Consider the following 16,021-nt stretch of genomic DNA (forward strand, 5'->3'; position numbering starts at 1 on the left):
GGTGAGGGCGCGCACGGGGAGCCCGACCCCACAGGACTCACTCTCCCTCCCCGAGTGGCGCGGGCAACAAGAGCGTTTCCGCCTCCCGGGCTCAGGCTGTGTGTCCGCTCTTCTCGTTAGCAGAGACTGAGCGCAAATCAGGATGTTTTCTGAGTGGCTCTTATTTTACAGGTCAACATAAACAAAATCTCTTTTATCATGATTTCTTCCCTTTGGAATTTTTTAGCGCCCTTAACTAGAATCTTGGCATGTACTGGGGAAGCTAATTTCTTACTCTTGTGCATGCGTGTGAATTAATAGGTGGAATAAAATACCACGCGGTGCTCAGCGTGCTGATGACAGTTGTCAGTAAAGAGCGTGCAGGTGGCAGACAGGCTGGGAGGCATGGGGCAGGGGTGCTTTGGAGCCGCCAGTGGGGTGAGTGGGGTCAGCCGCCTGCTCAGGCTCCCCTCCCCTGCCCCCCTCACCCACTGTGTGGACAGGTGCTGACATCGCCAACATCTGCAACGAGGCCGCGCTGCACGCCGCGCGAGAAGGCCACACATCCGTGCACACGTTCAACTTCGAGTACGCGGTGGAGCGAGTCATTGCTGGTATGAGGGGCGTGCTCTCAGCAGGGCTGGAGCCCCAGAGGCAGCCAGACCGAAGGCGGGGTGGTGGGAGCCGGGTCTGCTTCCATGTCAGGTGACAGAAGTGATTAGCAATGAGTGGGCGAGGGGACAGCGCGTAAAGTAGTTCCAGTTCTATGTCAGGTTGTCACCGTGTGACTTATCCTTACTATACAATACCAAGAATCTGCCGAGGAGCAGACAGACTCTTCAAGTAGAAAAGGATCTTGCACACCCAGGTGTGAGTGGCACGCAGCCCCGGGCCGTTGGCAGTGCCTCGGAGCTGGCTGCAGACCACGTGTGGGGCCAAGGCCACGGCTGCCTGAGGCCAGAGGTCTCCCAAGAGCTGTGCTCTGCCACCCCGCCTGCCTCCGCTCCGGGGCCGCGCTTTTTTGTCTCTGCTCAAAGTGGGGTAGGGTCCCTGGGTTTCTGTCAAAAAAGAGGGACTAACACAGTCTCTGGAAGTTTCCATGGCCCTATATATCTTGTCCTTGATTAGCATTCAATCTAAGATACTGAGAGTTTTTTAAAAAGGAGAACTGTTCCTTCCAAAGAAGCACAGGCCTTGTGTGGGGAGGGGAGCACGCAGCTGTGAGCCGTCCTAGATGGGGCTCATCCCTGTCGCCGTCCGGTGGAGTTAAAGTCTGGTACAAACACCACCAGGTGTCCCCAGGTGCCCCTGCTGCAACTTAGGAATTGGTGTAGACAGAAAAACTAAAGTGGCTGTTTAAGTTTTTTTATTTTTTACTTTTTAACGTTTATTCTTGAAACAGAGAGGCAGAGCCTGAGCGGGGCAACAGCAGACTGAGAGGGAGACAGAGAACCCAAAGCAGCTCCACTGTCTGAGCTGTCAGCACAGAGCCCGACACGGAGCTCAAACTCACAAACCACGAGATCACGACCTGAGCCGAAGTCAGACATTTAACCAACTGAGCCAGCCGGGCGCCCCTAAAGTAGCTGTTTCTTACTACAAACTTAGTTTTATACAGGCCCTTATTTCTTTTTTTTAACGTTTGTGTTTTGAGAGACAGAGAACACAGGCAGGGGAGGGGGAAACAGGATCTGAAGCAGCTGCAGGCTCTGAGCTGTCAGCACAGAAGCTGATGTGAGAAGTCCCTTATTCTTACATGGGAACTGCTAGGTTCACAGCAACAGCGTCAAGGCGAGAATGACCGAGTACTGATGACGCTGCCCCGGCGAGCAGGGCTCAGCACCGGAGCCCCGGCCTCGCTGCCACACGCCTTGTTCAAGCCCAGCCTGCACGGCTGTGGCCTCGTGTTTGTTTGTTTGTTTGTTTGTTTTAACTTTTTTTTAATTTCTGAGAGAGAGAAGGAGAGTGAGCAGGGGAGGGTCAGAGAGAGAGGGAGACACAGAATCTGAAACAGGCTCCAGGCTCTGAGCTGGCAGTCAGCACAGAGCCCGACGCGGGGCTGGAACCCACAAACCACGAGATCATGACCTGAGCTGAAGTCAGATGCTCAACCGACTGAGCCACCCAGGTGCCCCTGTGGCCTCGTGTTTAGATGCTCATATCACCATCTGGTTGAAGTGACTGAGCTGCTACAGCCAGTGTGAGAAAGGATTTATAGCCTTGCAGTAAATGGAGGGAGATGAGCCTCCTACCAAATCCCCCAAACCCAGGGCTGATCCAGGATGCGTGAAGTGGAAACCTGGGGAGGTGGAAACCAGGAGAGCCTGGGGTGGTGACTGAAGCCTCCCCAGTAACACAGGGTCACAGGAGTAGAGGGTCACGGGGGGGGGAACGGCAGTGTGGAGCCCGGAACCCGGTGGGGGACCCCGTCTAGTCGCAGCAGCCCTGGGGGCCCTGAGCTGAGGGTGTTCGTGAAGCCTGCAGGAGCTGCACCGGCCCCTCCCGCATTCACAGACGCAGGAATAAACAGGGAGCATCCGGGTCTCCCCCCTCAACGAGCTTCTCTTCAAACTGGAGACCAGTGAGGAACAGCTCTTGGTGTGGGTGGTGGGCAGACGTGGGAGGCGGGCGTCCAGTGAGGACGTTGCTCTGACGACACGGGGGACTCTGTGAGGCCAGGACCCTCAGATCCGCAGGCGTTCTTGCAGGGACCGCCAAAAAGAGCAAGATCCTCTCCAAAGAAGAGCAGAAGGTGGTCGCGTTCCACGAGTCGGGCCACGCCGTGGTGGGCTGGCTGCTGGAGCACACCGAGGCCGTGATGAAGGTGCGGCATGTGCGCGTGTGCAGGAGGGTCTGGGGTCTCGGCAGGCCTGAGCCCAAGGGGTCCCCGGACAGAGCCAGCCTCAGAAGCACCGTGCGGTTTTGCTTGAAGAGAAAGCACAGTGTGAGGTAGACATGGGCACGGGGTAGGAGGCGACGGTGCAGGGTCCCTCATCCGGGCAAGCACAGGGCAGGAGACGGGGGCTGCGGGGCGAGCCCACTGCAGAGTCACATGATGACCTGAGGGCCCCCTCTCCTGTCTACACTCTTCATCTTGGAATTAACAGTTGCCAAGTTTCGCACCATCTCTGACAGCATTGATGTAATGACTCCTAACCTTAAAAATAGCGCGGGGTGGAAATGAAAGAAATACCACTCCCCCAGAACGTGTGGATTGGCGACCAGGAAACCCGAGTGGCCATTCAGGAAGACGTGACGAGGTGGGAGGCTGGGGCACATCTTCCCGTGCCCTGTACACACCCTGCGTCCACCTGGAGCCAGCAGGCCATCGGGGTTCTGGGCGCAGGAGGGAGCTGGCTGCGGTGCCGAGCGCCCCCAGCACCAGAGATGGGGACACGTGGCCACTGCCAGCCCCCCGTGTTTGCCTGCTATCCTTGAACGTTTTTTCAGGGCATTAGTTGTAGCAAAGCAGATTGTTAGTTTAGTTGTGGGTGAAGTGGCTGTCCCCCGGGGGCCGGAAGTCCAGTGTTGTGACAGATGAGTGGATGCAGCCATCATTGAGCTAACCTGGGTCAGGCCGAGGACAGTCACAAGGGGTGTCACATTTATAGGATATTAAAAATTTCAGTACCGAAGGTAAATAATGTAGTATCTCAGAAAAAATGCAGAAAAATCCTGGATGAAGTAAATATAATTTAAAATTTCCTGTTTCATACCCAAAAGATCAGGCTGTTATAATGGGACCACTCCCCCCTACTGCCAGGCTTGGCGCTCTGCCAGGGAGAGGTGAGGCTCCAGTTACGGACGTGCTCATAACTTAGAGCCTTTTACGCTATAACTCAAGTGTTGGGCTCTCAGCTTCGTCTTCAGAGCACCTGCTGCCTGGAGCCCCCACCCCGTGTGCACCCCTGCTTTTGGGCTGCTGGGGGGACAGAGGCAAGGAGAGTGTCCAGTCTCGGTGTCCCCAAGGTTTGCGCAGGTCCATGTCCACCATGTAGGCGGCGACAGACCCGGGTGGGGTTCGTCCTCTCTCCTCAGCTCCACCCAGGAAGCCCCATCTTCGCAGGAGCGCCCGTGAGGCTGTGCACGGACGGCACAGCCCAGCAGCGTGCGAGCCGTCCTTCAGTGACAGGGTTGTCCTTGGTCATAAAAATGGGGCCAGTGCAGACCTGCTCTAACTGCTTTGGAAGCCCCCAGTTAAAGATCTGCCTTGCCTTGCCCCGCCTCCGTCTGGGGAGCCCGAACCCCGCCTGCTCACTCCGCCACCCGCCACCCCGCAGGTCTCCATCGCACCGCGGACAAACGCAGCGCTGGGCTTTGCTCAGATGCTTCCGAGAGACCAGCACCTCTTCACCAGGGAGCAGCTGTTCGAACGGATGTGCATGGCCTTGGGTGGCCGTGTGTCGGAGAGCATCTCTTTCAACAAAGTCACTTCTGGTGAGAAGCTGGCCCTGGTGGCCCAGGTGTCCTCAGTGCTGCTGCGTCCACCGTGCCTTCCGTGAAGGGGGAGGGGGGAACCTGATGGGGGAATTCGGACAGTGGGGTACAAATGTAATTCTGAATCTGTTAAGTGGTCTCAAGCTGTTGCTTCACTGGGGTGTCCAGAGAAGAGGTAGAGATGCTCCTTACTTGCTCCCAGTGATGCCGGGGCTCAGTGTTGACAGGTGTGCCTGGCAGAGCTGCTGTGTGCTGCCAGGGAAGTGAACCCAGATGTATACCCTGGGCAGCAGTTCAGCAGTTTAAGACTTGTCTTTTATTTATTTTTTATTTTTTAATATTTATTTTTTTATTTTTTGTAATTTTTTTAACATTTTTGAGAGAGCGAGAGCGAGCATGAGCGGGGAGGGGCAGAGAGACAGGGAGACACAGAATCTGAAGCAGCTCCAGGCTCTGAGCTGCCAGCACAGAGCCTGATGTGGGGCTCGAACCCACGGACCGCAAGACCATGACCTAAGCCGAAGCTGGATGCTCAACCAACTGAGCCACCCAGGGGCCCCAACATTTATTTATTTTTTTTTTTGAGAGACAGCATGATCAGGGGAGGGGCAGAGAGAGGGAGACACAGAATCCGAAGCAGGCTCTAGGCTACAAGCTGTCAGCCCAGAGCCTGATGCGGGGCTCAAACTCACAAATTCCAAGATCATGACCTGAGCTGAAGTTGGACACTTAACCAACTGAGCCCCCAGGCGCCCCAAAACTCTTGTCTTTTAAAGAACAGTAACAGGGCACAGTTGACCCCTGGGTCCTCTGCTGTCAGGCCCAGGCCTATACTGGGGTGGGGGGGGCGGCTTTGTGCCCTGACTTGGCACTGCCAGGAAAGAAACCTCTTTCTTGGCCCCACGCTCCAGGGGCTCAGGACGACCTGAGGAAGGTCACACGCATCGCCTACTCCATGGTGAAGCAGTTTGGGATGGCTCCAAGCATCGGGCCCGTGTCCTTTCCCGAGGCACAGGAGGGGCCCCCAGGAATTGGACGGCGCCCCTTCAGCCAGGGCCTCCAGCAGATGATGGATCACGTGAGTGTGCGCCGCGTGCTCGGCGTCAGGCCGTCTCCTGCCGCAGTGGGTGAGGAGGCAGGTGTCTCGGGAGCTGGCGCCCCGCCCTGTCTCCCGGTCCACATGGCAGGCGTTCTAGTCCTGACGCCTGAGCCTCTCCTGTTGAGTGTCTGTCCTCGGGTGAGGACTTGTGTGGCTCCCGGTGACAGCGTCCGTGGAACCCCCTGAATGACGCAGCGGGGGCCCAGGGGTCCCCGTACCTGCAGGACACGCTGCACACTCCCTGAGCCGGGGCCGCCTTCAGCCTGGTGCCCGTGTGAGGCGACCACATGCCCTCCGGCCTCCAGGAGCTGGCGCGGCGCCTGCAGCTGGGAATGGGTGCCAGGCGGGCACCTTGAACACGGGCCCTCGCAGGGACCGGGTAGGGCAGGAAATGCCATCGGCTGCTGTGCTTGCCTGGCCCCTGGAAGACGGAAGTTGGCTTCCTGACCCGTGGCTCCCGCGTGTGCTCCGGTGCCAGGACCAGGCACGGGTGTTGGGAGCGCTGGGCGGCCGTCCCGTCCTGACCGCGCTGTTCTCCCGTTGGCAGGAAGCCAAACTGCTGGTGGCAAAGGCCTACAGGCACACGGAGCAGGTGCTGCGGGACAACATGGACAAGCTGCAGGCGGTGAGGCTCCGGGCACCTGCCTGTCCCTGGGGGGAGGGGACACCGCTGCACGGAGTGAGCAGCCGGTCACCGAGGACTGTTTCCAGCGCTCACAGCCACAGAACTAACTGCTGTGGACCCCACCCCGTCTAACTGAAATCTCCCCTTTTTCTGAAGGCCACTTAGGGCATGGCAGTATTTTCCTGTATTTATGTATGGGGAGGGGGGGGGGNGAGGGGGAGAGAGAATCCCAAGCAGGCTCCACGCCGTCAGCACAGAGCCCGATGGGGTGGGGGGGCTCAATCCCATGAACCTCGAATCATGACCTGAGCCAAAATCAAGAGTCAAACGTGCAACCACTGAGCCACTCAGGGGCCCCATTTTTAAAACTTTTTAAGTACTGTCTGTGCCACACACAGGGCTTGAACTCTTGGCTCTGATCCAGTTTAGAATAATTTTAGATTTATAGAAAAGCCGCAAATACAGTACAAGCCCCTTCTACCCCACAGCCAGTTGGCCAGTTTCCCGTATTGTTAACGTCTCCCATTAACGTGCTGTGTATTCTGTGAGCTAGTGAGCCACTGTCGATATGTCATTACCTGCAGCCTGCACTGAATTCACGTTTCCTTCATTTTTACCCGACGTCCCTTCCTGTCCCCAGACCCCACTTCACACTTGGTTGTGACGTCTTGTTACGCTTCCCCGGGCTGTGAATTCCCGCTCTCCCGTTGCTGCGGCTCTGGCAGCTTTCGGAGCAGTGGCTTGGTGGGTGTGGCGTGTCCCCCGGCTGGGGTCTGTCGTGGTTCTCACAGACTGGGAAGAAGACTCCCGAAGTGGGCACCCCCATGTCCCTTGTAGAAGCGGGTCGTGGGCTGGCCACGTTTCCTCGCTTCCTCTTACGCCATTCAAATGAGGTGCTGCTCCCCCAGGCTGGAGCGCGGCCGCAGTGCTGCTCCTGGCCGGGGTGCTGCGGGCAGTGCAGGGACCTGTTTACAGGGTGCTGGTGCCACACGCGTCCTGCCTCTGCACCATCGGGGGGGGCGGGTCACAGGGCTTGGCAACTCCGTCCCTCCAGAGGAAGCAGCACCCTGTTCAGCAGCGCCCCGGGCGCATTCCTTGTGGCCGGGGCGGAGCGGCCAGAGACCAGGCTGCTCCCTCCGCGTGTCCTTCCTGGCCCTCGGCACCAGTACCCCTGTCCCCGTGTTCCGGCCCCACCCACGCCCCCGTGTGCAGTCACACGTGCCTTGTTGGTAAAGGAACCTGAAGTTGCCCCGGGAAACAGAGACTTGGAAGGGAGGCAGAAAAATTACCGAGGCTGGCAGCTGGGCGACCTGGAGGTGGGGGGATCCTGGGCCCCGGCTGCCCACTAACACCGCTTCCCGGGGAAGGCGGCCCGCCCGGGGCCTCCGGCTCACAGGCGTCCCCTCCCTTGGGGGCGCTCGCCTCTCAGAAGGCTCTGCCGTGTCCTGGTCTGTGGCTCACACGCTGCTCCGTTTGTGCCGTCAGCTGGCGAACGCCCTGTTGGAGAAGGAAGTGGTGAACTACGAGGACATCGAGGCCCTCATCGGCCCGCCGCCTCACGGGCCCAAGAAGATGATCGCGCCCCAGCGGTGGAGCGAGGCTGAGAGGGAGACGCACGACGCCGGGGAGGAGGAGGCGCCTCAGCAGCCCCCACTCCGCGGGGAGGAGCCACCTTGGCCCAAATAGGCCGGGGATCCCTCGACTGTGCCGGGGATGACTGTGCCGTGGGGGGTCGGCGGCCCCCGCAGACCCGGGAAGGGAGCGCCTCACTTGGTGCCCCAGCCCCACCGTTCATCTTTTGCCCGAGGCCAAGACCGGCACCCCCCCTCCCAGCCCTCCCTGGTCTCTGAAGGGCTCCCGAGGCCTATTTTTGACTGCCCTCCCCGGGAGAAGTAAAGGGTTTTGCGGGTGACGTGGCTTTGTTAGCTGGTTTTCCCCCGCGGGTGCAGGTGCGCGTGTAGATCCGCGTTCCCGGGCCGGTGGCACCGTGGCTTGTGGGCACCGGCTGGATCCAGGGGCAGTGCAGCCGTGGGGCCCGAGCAGCTTCTCCTGTGGAGTTCGTGCAGGGGCGTCCCCAGCTGCTCCGACTTCATCGGAGCGCTAACAGGACCCGAGCCAACCACCGCCTGGTCTCTCTGCTGGGCCCGAGCTGCTGGCACGCGTAGGCCGTCAGCACCGGGGACGGGCCCTGGGCTCTCGAGCGTTACAACACTGCCCCCTACTGCTGCGCTGACCAGGGCACCAGAGCCTCTCCCGGCTGGCGTGGCCTCCACCCGGGGTGGGGGGTGGGGGGGGGGCTGGACCTGCTCTGGCGCCTTGTAGTAAGTTTCATGGGCAGAGAGTCCTATCTCGTGCCACACGCCCAGCTCGAGCCCAGACACGGGATCGTGCGTTGCGGTTTAGAATTTCAGCCACAAGATGAGCAACGGCGGAGTGCCCTCGTAGGAATCTGGTGTGAAGGCCCCGGGACGGCCCCTCACCGCGGCGAGTGTGTGCCCAGGGGTGTGCCGCACGCGCTTACGCGTCTCCACCCGCTGCTCCCCCTGCGTTTGCCCGCCCCGCACAGTGTGTTTAGCCGTGGATTACAGCCACTTCCTGACAGTAGTTCCGCTGCCCAACCCACAATGACCGGCCTGAGGAGACTCGGTATGTGAGCAGGTGCAGGTCACACCCAAGGGAGGGCAGCTCTGAGGGGAGCTTCTGCCTTTGCCCCAGTTCCCCAAATTCATTTCCAAAGATGGGTATGCAGTTCAGAGGGTTCTGGAGTCCCTGCCCCAGGGTATCCCCCTCCGTACCGTAACCGTGGATGTGGCCAGGCTTATCCCCTGGCACTTTACCATTAAATTGGCCCGTGCCTGTTTGTTTAGCCTCCGGAAAATCATTTGCTGAGCACAAAATACACAGAAACCAAACGTTAATGGCACAAGAAATGGCCCCTTCCCTACAGTGGACGCGGCGGGGGTGGGGGTGACCCCCAACGCTCACTGGTGTAGTGAGGGGGGCTTGCTGCGCTGACTTACAGAAGCAAGGTGTCTGCTGACTCTGGGCCTCCAGCTGGTCACAAGCGATGTCCCCTCCAGGTCATCTGGCCTATACTATAGAGCGCCAGAAGTCACAGCCCCGCTACTACCTCGCGTGTGGACCGAGGCTGCCCTCGGCCTTCCTGCAAAGAGCCTTCTCTGACTGTGTGGTTCTCTGCCCAGACCACACTGGGCAGCCTGACTCTGCCTTCTGCTCAGCAGAGAGGGTAGGACAGGGCCTGACTGGAGCTTCTGGAACTGTCCTCGCCTGAGTTAGTGTGAGGCCCCCTCACCGGGAAAATCTCGTATTTTGTTTAGTGATCTCTACTTCCAACATGGGGCTCGAGCTCCTAATCCTGAGATCAAGAGTCACACACACTTATGACTGAGGCAGGCAGGCACCCCAAGAAAGTCACGTTTTCAAAGCGAACGTGTATATTTAACATCATCAACCTCAGAAGACTAAAAAGCTTTAATAATACAAATTATTCTCTGTAATCTACACTCGTGATTGTTTTGTTAGGTTTCCTAAAAGCTCACTTTTTGTTGTGTAACAGACATGCATCATACCAGTTTCAGGTGTGCAACACGCTGCACTGTTTGTACGTGCTGCAGAGTGATCACAATGAGCCTAGTTAACATCTGTCACCACACAGGTATTTAATGTGGTAAGAACTTTTTAAGATCATACTCTTAGCAACTTTTTTTAAATGTTCATTTTTGAGAGACAGAGCATGAGCGGGGGAGGGGCAGAGACAGAAAGGGAGACACAGAATCCAAAACAGGCTCCAGGCTCTGTGCTGTCAGCACAGAGCCCGATGCAGGGCTCCAACTCTGGAACAGTGAGATCATGACCTGAGCCGAAGTAGGACGCTCAGCTGACTGAACCCCCCCAGGCGCCCCATTTAGTACATTTTAAATAAAGTGTTTAGGATCGTAACAATATCCTCTCCACTGACATGAAGTGTCCCTTCACGTTACAGGAATCCCTGTGTTAGCCTATATCTGATTTACCGGTAGGCTACACTTCCGGAAAGCTGAGCAGATGGTTAGTTAGGAGCTCTGTGATGAAGCAGCGAACATTATCCTGTCCTTGCTATTAGGCTACTGCTTTTCCTAATTCAACCAGCAGCCCATATTTATTGAACAGAGCACACTAATTTTTGCAAAGTGCTTTGGGATATAACCAACCCCCACTTCCAAAGGCACGATCGCACGATCGTGTCATTGCTGCTGTATTACCTTAAAAAATCAAGAGGCACCTGGAGGGGCTCAGTCAGTTCAGTGTCCGAGTCTTGATTTCAGCTCAAGTCATGATCTCACAGTTCATAGGACTGAACCCCATGTCATGCGCAGATACTGTGGAGCCTGCTTGGGGTTCTCTCCCTTTTTCTCCAAAATAAACATTAAAAACAAAAAAAAGACTGTGTGTCTGGAGAAGAGTTCCAAAAACTATTGTTGACAGTCTCAGGTGGCATTTCTTTGAAGCCAACACCCAAAGCACCAGCTGGAGGGCACCGGTCCGGTGCAGATGCCGAGTGACCAGGCACTGCGGGGAGTAACCGGGGCTCAGTCCTGCAAGGAAATTCTGGGAGGCTGTGCAGAGGACACCCCCACACCTTCGGGTGTGTTTATCCAGGAATCACTGGCTACCCCAAGCGCGTGCAGTTTCCAGGGGCATTAGCTCGTTCCTTCAGTGGCCCTTGCGGGAGCAGAGCTGTGGCTGTGGAATCATGCCCAGGGGGGCAGGGCCTGTCCCTATAGCTAATGATTTTTTAAATGCGTGGGCCAGCCAAGTCTTTGTATCAGAAGGATTCCGGCTTAACAGTTCATAACAGTTCATTCTCCTGTCCTTCCCAACAAGAAAGCTGAGCCTATTTCTAGCAGAGTTTCATACCAGAACCATTTTTACCTCATTATTCTGCATAGTGTTCAAAGGAAGGAAGCGTGGGGAGTATTCCAGCGTGGGATCCTGGAGTCCACATCTGGCACGGTGTGCATAGCAGACCCGGGTCCTCGAACTACAACTTCACCTTCTTACTGCCAGCTTGATTCTGAGCGGTGTTTCTGTTTTCAGACCTCCAGCCCCCAACCAGTGACCCACGCAGCACCTTACCCGTGAGCGGCTACAGCTCAGGGCAAGATGCTCGTCAGGGCAGATGGAAGTGCACGTGTCTGGGGTCTGTCCAGAAAGGGAAACTGGGGATGGGGACAGGAATGTGTTTGAGATTAAAAGAATACAGTATCTGATCCACGATGATCCACTGAAAGGGGTCTGAGAAAGACCCGGGAGGTGCAGGCTGACGTCTGATGGATTATGTTCAAAGAAAACCGGCGTGGGCCACGGCAAATCCTCTCAGCAGAGGCTTCTCCAGCGCCCCTCGGCTGCAGTCGTGCTGTCACAACAGAATGCGTGCAGGTCCACGTTCCGGGTCCACCAGAAAAAAGTGACTTGTGAGGCAGATGACCGTCCCTCTCCAGGTTTTTGTCAGGACTGAGAGGGATCACGTGCTCTCTTCTCTCCCGCACTGGCTCCCAGCACATCACAGAAGCAGAGCTGTGTGACACCCGTGATCGCCAGCACACTCACCCTGTACTGAACACTGTGCTGTGCACTGTGGTCTATACAGACTCTCCTCCCACGTCACAGAGAGGAAAATTCAAATAACACCCAATATCTCAAAACTAGTACAAAGGTACCCAAGCAACCCCACAGCCACTTTCTTAGGGACTCATCACTGACCCTCCAGTTTGGCGCATCTATGTTTGTGAAATTAGCCGACCAAGCTTTAAACTTTAACCTCACCGATACTTATCACTTCCAAGTTTACGAGAAGTACTTTCAGCCTCACAAAGTGGGGCTGATAGAGTCCTTGTTTGCTAACTGAGCACGCAGGGCGAGGGTTTGGCCTTTCGTGTAGGCTCAGTGCATTGGTCTCAACAGACTGCAGGTGCTTCCTGACTTACACATGTTCCCTGTCCTTTCTACCCGTTCTGTGTCCCTAGCCAAACCCTGTAATTCCTCAGTGAACCTTACCTTTTTTTTTTTAATGTTTTTTATTTATTTCTGAGGGAGACAGAGTGAGCAGGGGAGAGTCAGAGGGAGAGGGAGGTACAGAATCCGAAACAGCCTCCATGCTCTGAGCTGTCAGCACAGAGCCCGACGTGAGGCTTGAACCCACGAACCGTGAGATCATGACCTGAGCCGAAGTCGGACGCTTAACCGTCTGAGCCGCCCAGGCGCGCCATCACCCTGACTTTTCTAACACTCAAGAGTGTCTCAACAGGGCAGAAAACGGTATCAGCACCCTATTTCCTCAGTGAAGCACACACGCCTCCCAATTAAGGAGGAGGGTTACCCTAAAGTCTCCCTAAAGCCTCACGGAGGTACAGGGTGTTGGCGGATTCCTGGACCCGCCCCGGAGAACAGAAGACGCGCAGGGCAGAGGTCAAGGAGCTATACCGGCTACTAATTCCATGGTTTTAGGGCGCCCGTCTCTGTGCAGGGTCTGCAATCCGTCACCCGGATTCTTACCCCCGGCTGCCGACCTCGGGGAGGGTACCGCTTGTGCGCTGCAACGTGAAAACGCATGTGAAGCACTTACGTTCCGCTTAGAGCAAACACTCAACAAGTGTTAGCTCTGGGTAAAGACAGAAGTACAAATGGTTCAAAAGATTGGAAAGGCACAAAGACTGGGACGCGGGGGCGAGGCTTCAGGGTCAGGGGCACGTACCGAGGCCCCTGCCGCAGCCGCTGCTCTCCTCCGGCCTGGCCGCTCTTCCTTCCGGACCGCGGAGTCCCGCGGGGCCCGCCGTCCACCCAGCACCACAGGGACTCAGACCGCAGGGGGCCGGAGGCGCCGTGTCTCTCCGGGGCCGCGAGGGCTCCTGGGAGAGCGTACGTCACTTCCGTGATCCCCGGCTCTGATTGGCAGAAACGCTTCGGCGCTTTTGATTGGCCGAGCCCAACACCATCCCAGGGTGCTTTGCGGGAGCAGCTCCTTTCCGCTGGCCGTTCTCCCCGGGAGGAGGTGAGTGTACTTGATCCGCGCGCGGTTGGCGGCATCGGGTGGCATCCGCTGCCATCGGTGCAGGGCCGCTCCGGGCGCGGCCGCAGAGGGGCTTGGGGCCCGCGCCGCAGACGGGAGAGAGCCTTGGCCCGGGCCTTGGGGGCGGGCGCCGCGTCTGGCCGGAGTTCGGGCCCTGATTTTCTGCTCTCTTCCGCGGCCCCCCAGGCCTGTAGGCAGCAGCCATGGCGCCCAGCCGGAATGGCATGATCCTGAAGCCGCACTTCCACAAGGACTGGCAGCGGCGTGTGGCCACGTGGTTCAACCAGCCGGCGCGGAAGATCCGCAGGTGAGCCGCCGCTGCCGGGTGGGGCTGCGGGGAGCCCTCGGTCAGGTGCTCTTGCACCCCTTGGCCTGGTGGCCGCGCGGCCTTCGGGAGCCGGGGCGGGGCCGGGGCCCAGCTGACCGCCGCTTGCCTCTGTCCGCCCAGACGCAAGGCCCGGCAAGCCAAGGCACGCCGCATCGCCCCGCGCCCCGCGTCCGGACCCATCCGGCCGATCGTCAGGTGCCCCACGGTGCGGTATCATACCAAAGTGCGAGCCGGCAGGGGCTTCAGCTTGGAGGAGCTGCGGGTGAGTGTCCGCGCGGGAGGCGCGAGGGGTTCTGTTTGGTGGCCCCCGGTCCCGTGATGACATTCTCCGGAATCGCTGCACCTCCTTGATGATAGCGCATTTGAACCCTTTTCCATCTGACGACCGGGCACCCGGGCGGGGAGGGGCGCGGCGACCGGGGCGGTGGGGGCTGCATCCGTGTCTGTTCTTCTGTCCGGGAGCAGGTGGCCGGTATCCACAAGAAGGTGGCGCGGACCATCGGCATTTCCGTGGATCCGAGGAGGCGAAACAAGTCCACGGAGTCCCTGCAGGCCAACGTGCAGCGGCTGAAGGAGTACCGCTCTAAGCTGCTCTTGTTCCCGCGGAGGCCGGCAGCCCCCAAGAAGGGCGACAGCTCGGTGAGTGCGCCTCCCCGCCGGGCACGGGGTGGGGGGGGTGGTTGGGAGCAGGTGCAAACCAGGCTCGTGGATAAGGGCGTAACCTTTGTATCCCGGCAACGCACGGACGTGTGGATGCAGAAGCGGTGGTCTTCCTGATCTTTCCCTGATTGTGCTCCGCAGACCCGGCTTTCCTGTGGGGTCGCGGTTCAGGTCACGGTTCTTCCGTTTGGTTAGAGGCCAGGGAGCAAGGGCTTGTTGGCTCTGTAAGATGCTTCACAAACCAGTGCTCTCCCTTGCCGTCCGCCAGATAGGACAGGGACTCGGTGGCTTGTCAGCCAGGCCCAGCTGTGCGCCCGCACACGGGTCACCCAGCAAGAAGCGGGGTAGCTGTTAAGGGTAGAAGTTTGCAGCCTTAGGGGATTCAAGATGACGCCCTTTTCCTTAACCAACAGGCTGAAGAGCTCAAGTTGGCCACGCAGCTCACAGGACCCGTCATGCCCATACGGAATGTAAGTGGGTGTGTTTGGGGATGGACCAGTGCCTTCTATGGGTAGAGACTGTGTTGAAGGGTGGCAGCCGGGGCCTGTGTGAAGGTTTATGCATTTGTGGAAAAGAACCCTTCTTTAATCCTGGGAGGAACATCATTCGTCACCAGGTGGGCTCCTTGAGGGAGGGCCTTGTTCTCATTTCTAAGGACCTTTGGGAACTCATTTGTCACACATCCTCTTTCAATAATCCCCTCTTTGCTGTTTGGAAAGGCCAGGCCACAGGTAACTGGGTATGTTTGGTGATCCAGGATGTGACTGGGCCCTTGAGTTCCTCAGGCAGGGAAGTGGGCCCGGGCCTCCCTTGGTCCACGTTGTCTCTTGTTCACAGGGTTACAGCACACTGTCCCCCAACCATTGTTAACACAACTGAGGTGTTTGCTTTTGCCTCTGCTGGGGGGAGGGGGTAAGATCCCAGGCAGAGGCATTAAAATCTTTCTTGGTGGCCTGAGCGTAGCCTTCCAGGAGCGGGTGGACAGATGGTGTAGACCCTCACAGCCTCTGCAGTACACCCCAGGTCTGTGTCAGGCCTTGCTGCAGGCGAGGGTTTTGACCCCTGTGCTCCATTCCAGATCTACAAGAAGGAGAAAGCCAGGGTCATTACTGAGGAGGAGAAGAACTTCAAGGCGTTTGCCAGTCTTCGCATGGCCCGTGCCAATGCCCGGCTTTTCGGCATCCGGGCAAAAAGGGCCAAGGAAGCTGCAGAACAGGATGTTGAAAAGAAAAAATAAAGTGCCATTGGCAACTTTGGATACTTGCGGTCTCCGTGTGAGGGGTGGGGCTGGGGACATGGCCCTGTGTGTCCTTCCTGAGGGGACCCTACAGGGGGTGATGGCATCTTTGCAGGGCAGTCTGAAGACTGAACTGCTTTTTTTTTTTTTTTTTTTTTTTTTTTTTTTTTTTTNTTTTTATGTTTGTTTATTGTTGAGACAGAAACAGAGCATAAGCGGGGGAGAGGGAGACACAGAATCAGAAGCAGACTTCAGGCTTTGAGCTGGCTGTCAGCACAGAGCCCGACGCAGGGCTCGAACCCAGAAACTCTGAGATCACGACCTGAGCCGAAGTCGGACACTCAACCGACTGAGCCACCCAGGCGCCCCAGCATCTTTTTTTTTTTTTTTTAAAGCTTATTTTCAGAGAGTGAATCCCAAGCAGGCTCCGTCTATCAGTGTGGGGCCTGACGCAGGGCTCAAACTCCTAAACCCGGAGCTCGTGATCTAAGCCAAAGTCAGGAGCCCGATGCTTAACTGCCAGAGTCCCCCAGACGCTCCTGCAGTTTCCCTTCTGTGCTCAGTTGTTAGTGCTTCCAGTTACTTGG

At 57.5% G+C, this 16,021-nt stretch overlaps 2 protein-coding genes and 1 non-coding gene across 3 annotated transcripts in view; all 3 read left to right on the forward strand.

Annotated features, from left to right (window-relative positions):
- The window catches only part of SPG7 (SPG7 matrix AAA peptidase subunit, paraplegin), a 32,329-nt gene extending 23,323 nt beyond the window's left edge, over nucleotides 1-9,006 (forward strand). The window contains exons 12-17 of the mRNA XM_077754197.1: nucleotides 483-593; nucleotides 2,688-2,803; nucleotides 4,260-4,416; nucleotides 5,328-5,494; nucleotides 6,063-6,140; nucleotides 7,626-9,006. Of these exons, the coding sequence (XP_077610323.1) occupies nucleotides 483-593; nucleotides 2,688-2,803; nucleotides 4,260-4,416; nucleotides 5,328-5,494; nucleotides 6,063-6,140; nucleotides 7,626-7,826 (830 nt within the window). The 3' untranslated portion in view covers nucleotides 7,827-9,006. The remainder of the gene's footprint in view (nucleotides 1-482; nucleotides 594-2,687; nucleotides 2,804-4,259; nucleotides 4,417-5,327; nucleotides 5,495-6,062; nucleotides 6,141-7,625) is intronic.
- A 4,117-nt stretch (nucleotides 9,007-13,123) lies between these two features.
- RPL13 (ribosomal protein L13) lies at nucleotides 13,124-15,457 on the forward strand. The gene is made up of 6 exons (XM_077754126.1): nucleotides 13,124-13,191; nucleotides 13,396-13,516; nucleotides 13,658-13,799; nucleotides 14,003-14,176; nucleotides 14,611-14,667; nucleotides 15,276-15,457. Exons 2-6 carry the CDS (start codon nucleotides 13,413-13,415, stop codon nucleotides 15,432-15,434), a joined length of 636 nt encoding a protein of 211 aa, XP_077610252.1. The 5' UTR covers nucleotides 13,124-13,191; nucleotides 13,396-13,412; the 3' UTR covers nucleotides 15,435-15,457.
- On the forward strand, nucleotides 13,854-13,931 carry LOC144223495 (small nucleolar RNA MBII-202). Its single transcript, XR_013332713.1, has one exon. It is a non-coding gene; the product is annotated as a small nucleolar RNA MBII-202 (small nucleolar RNA).
- Nucleotides 15,458-16,021: the final 564 nt, after the last annotated feature.

The sequence above is a fragment of the Crocuta crocuta genome, unplaced genomic scaffold (genome assembly GCF_008692635.1).
Source record: "Crocuta crocuta isolate KB4526 unplaced genomic scaffold, BGI_CrCroc_1.0 scaffold61, whole genome shotgun sequence".
Classification (NCBI taxonomy): domain Eukaryota; kingdom Metazoa; phylum Chordata; class Mammalia; order Carnivora; family Hyaenidae; genus Crocuta; species Crocuta crocuta.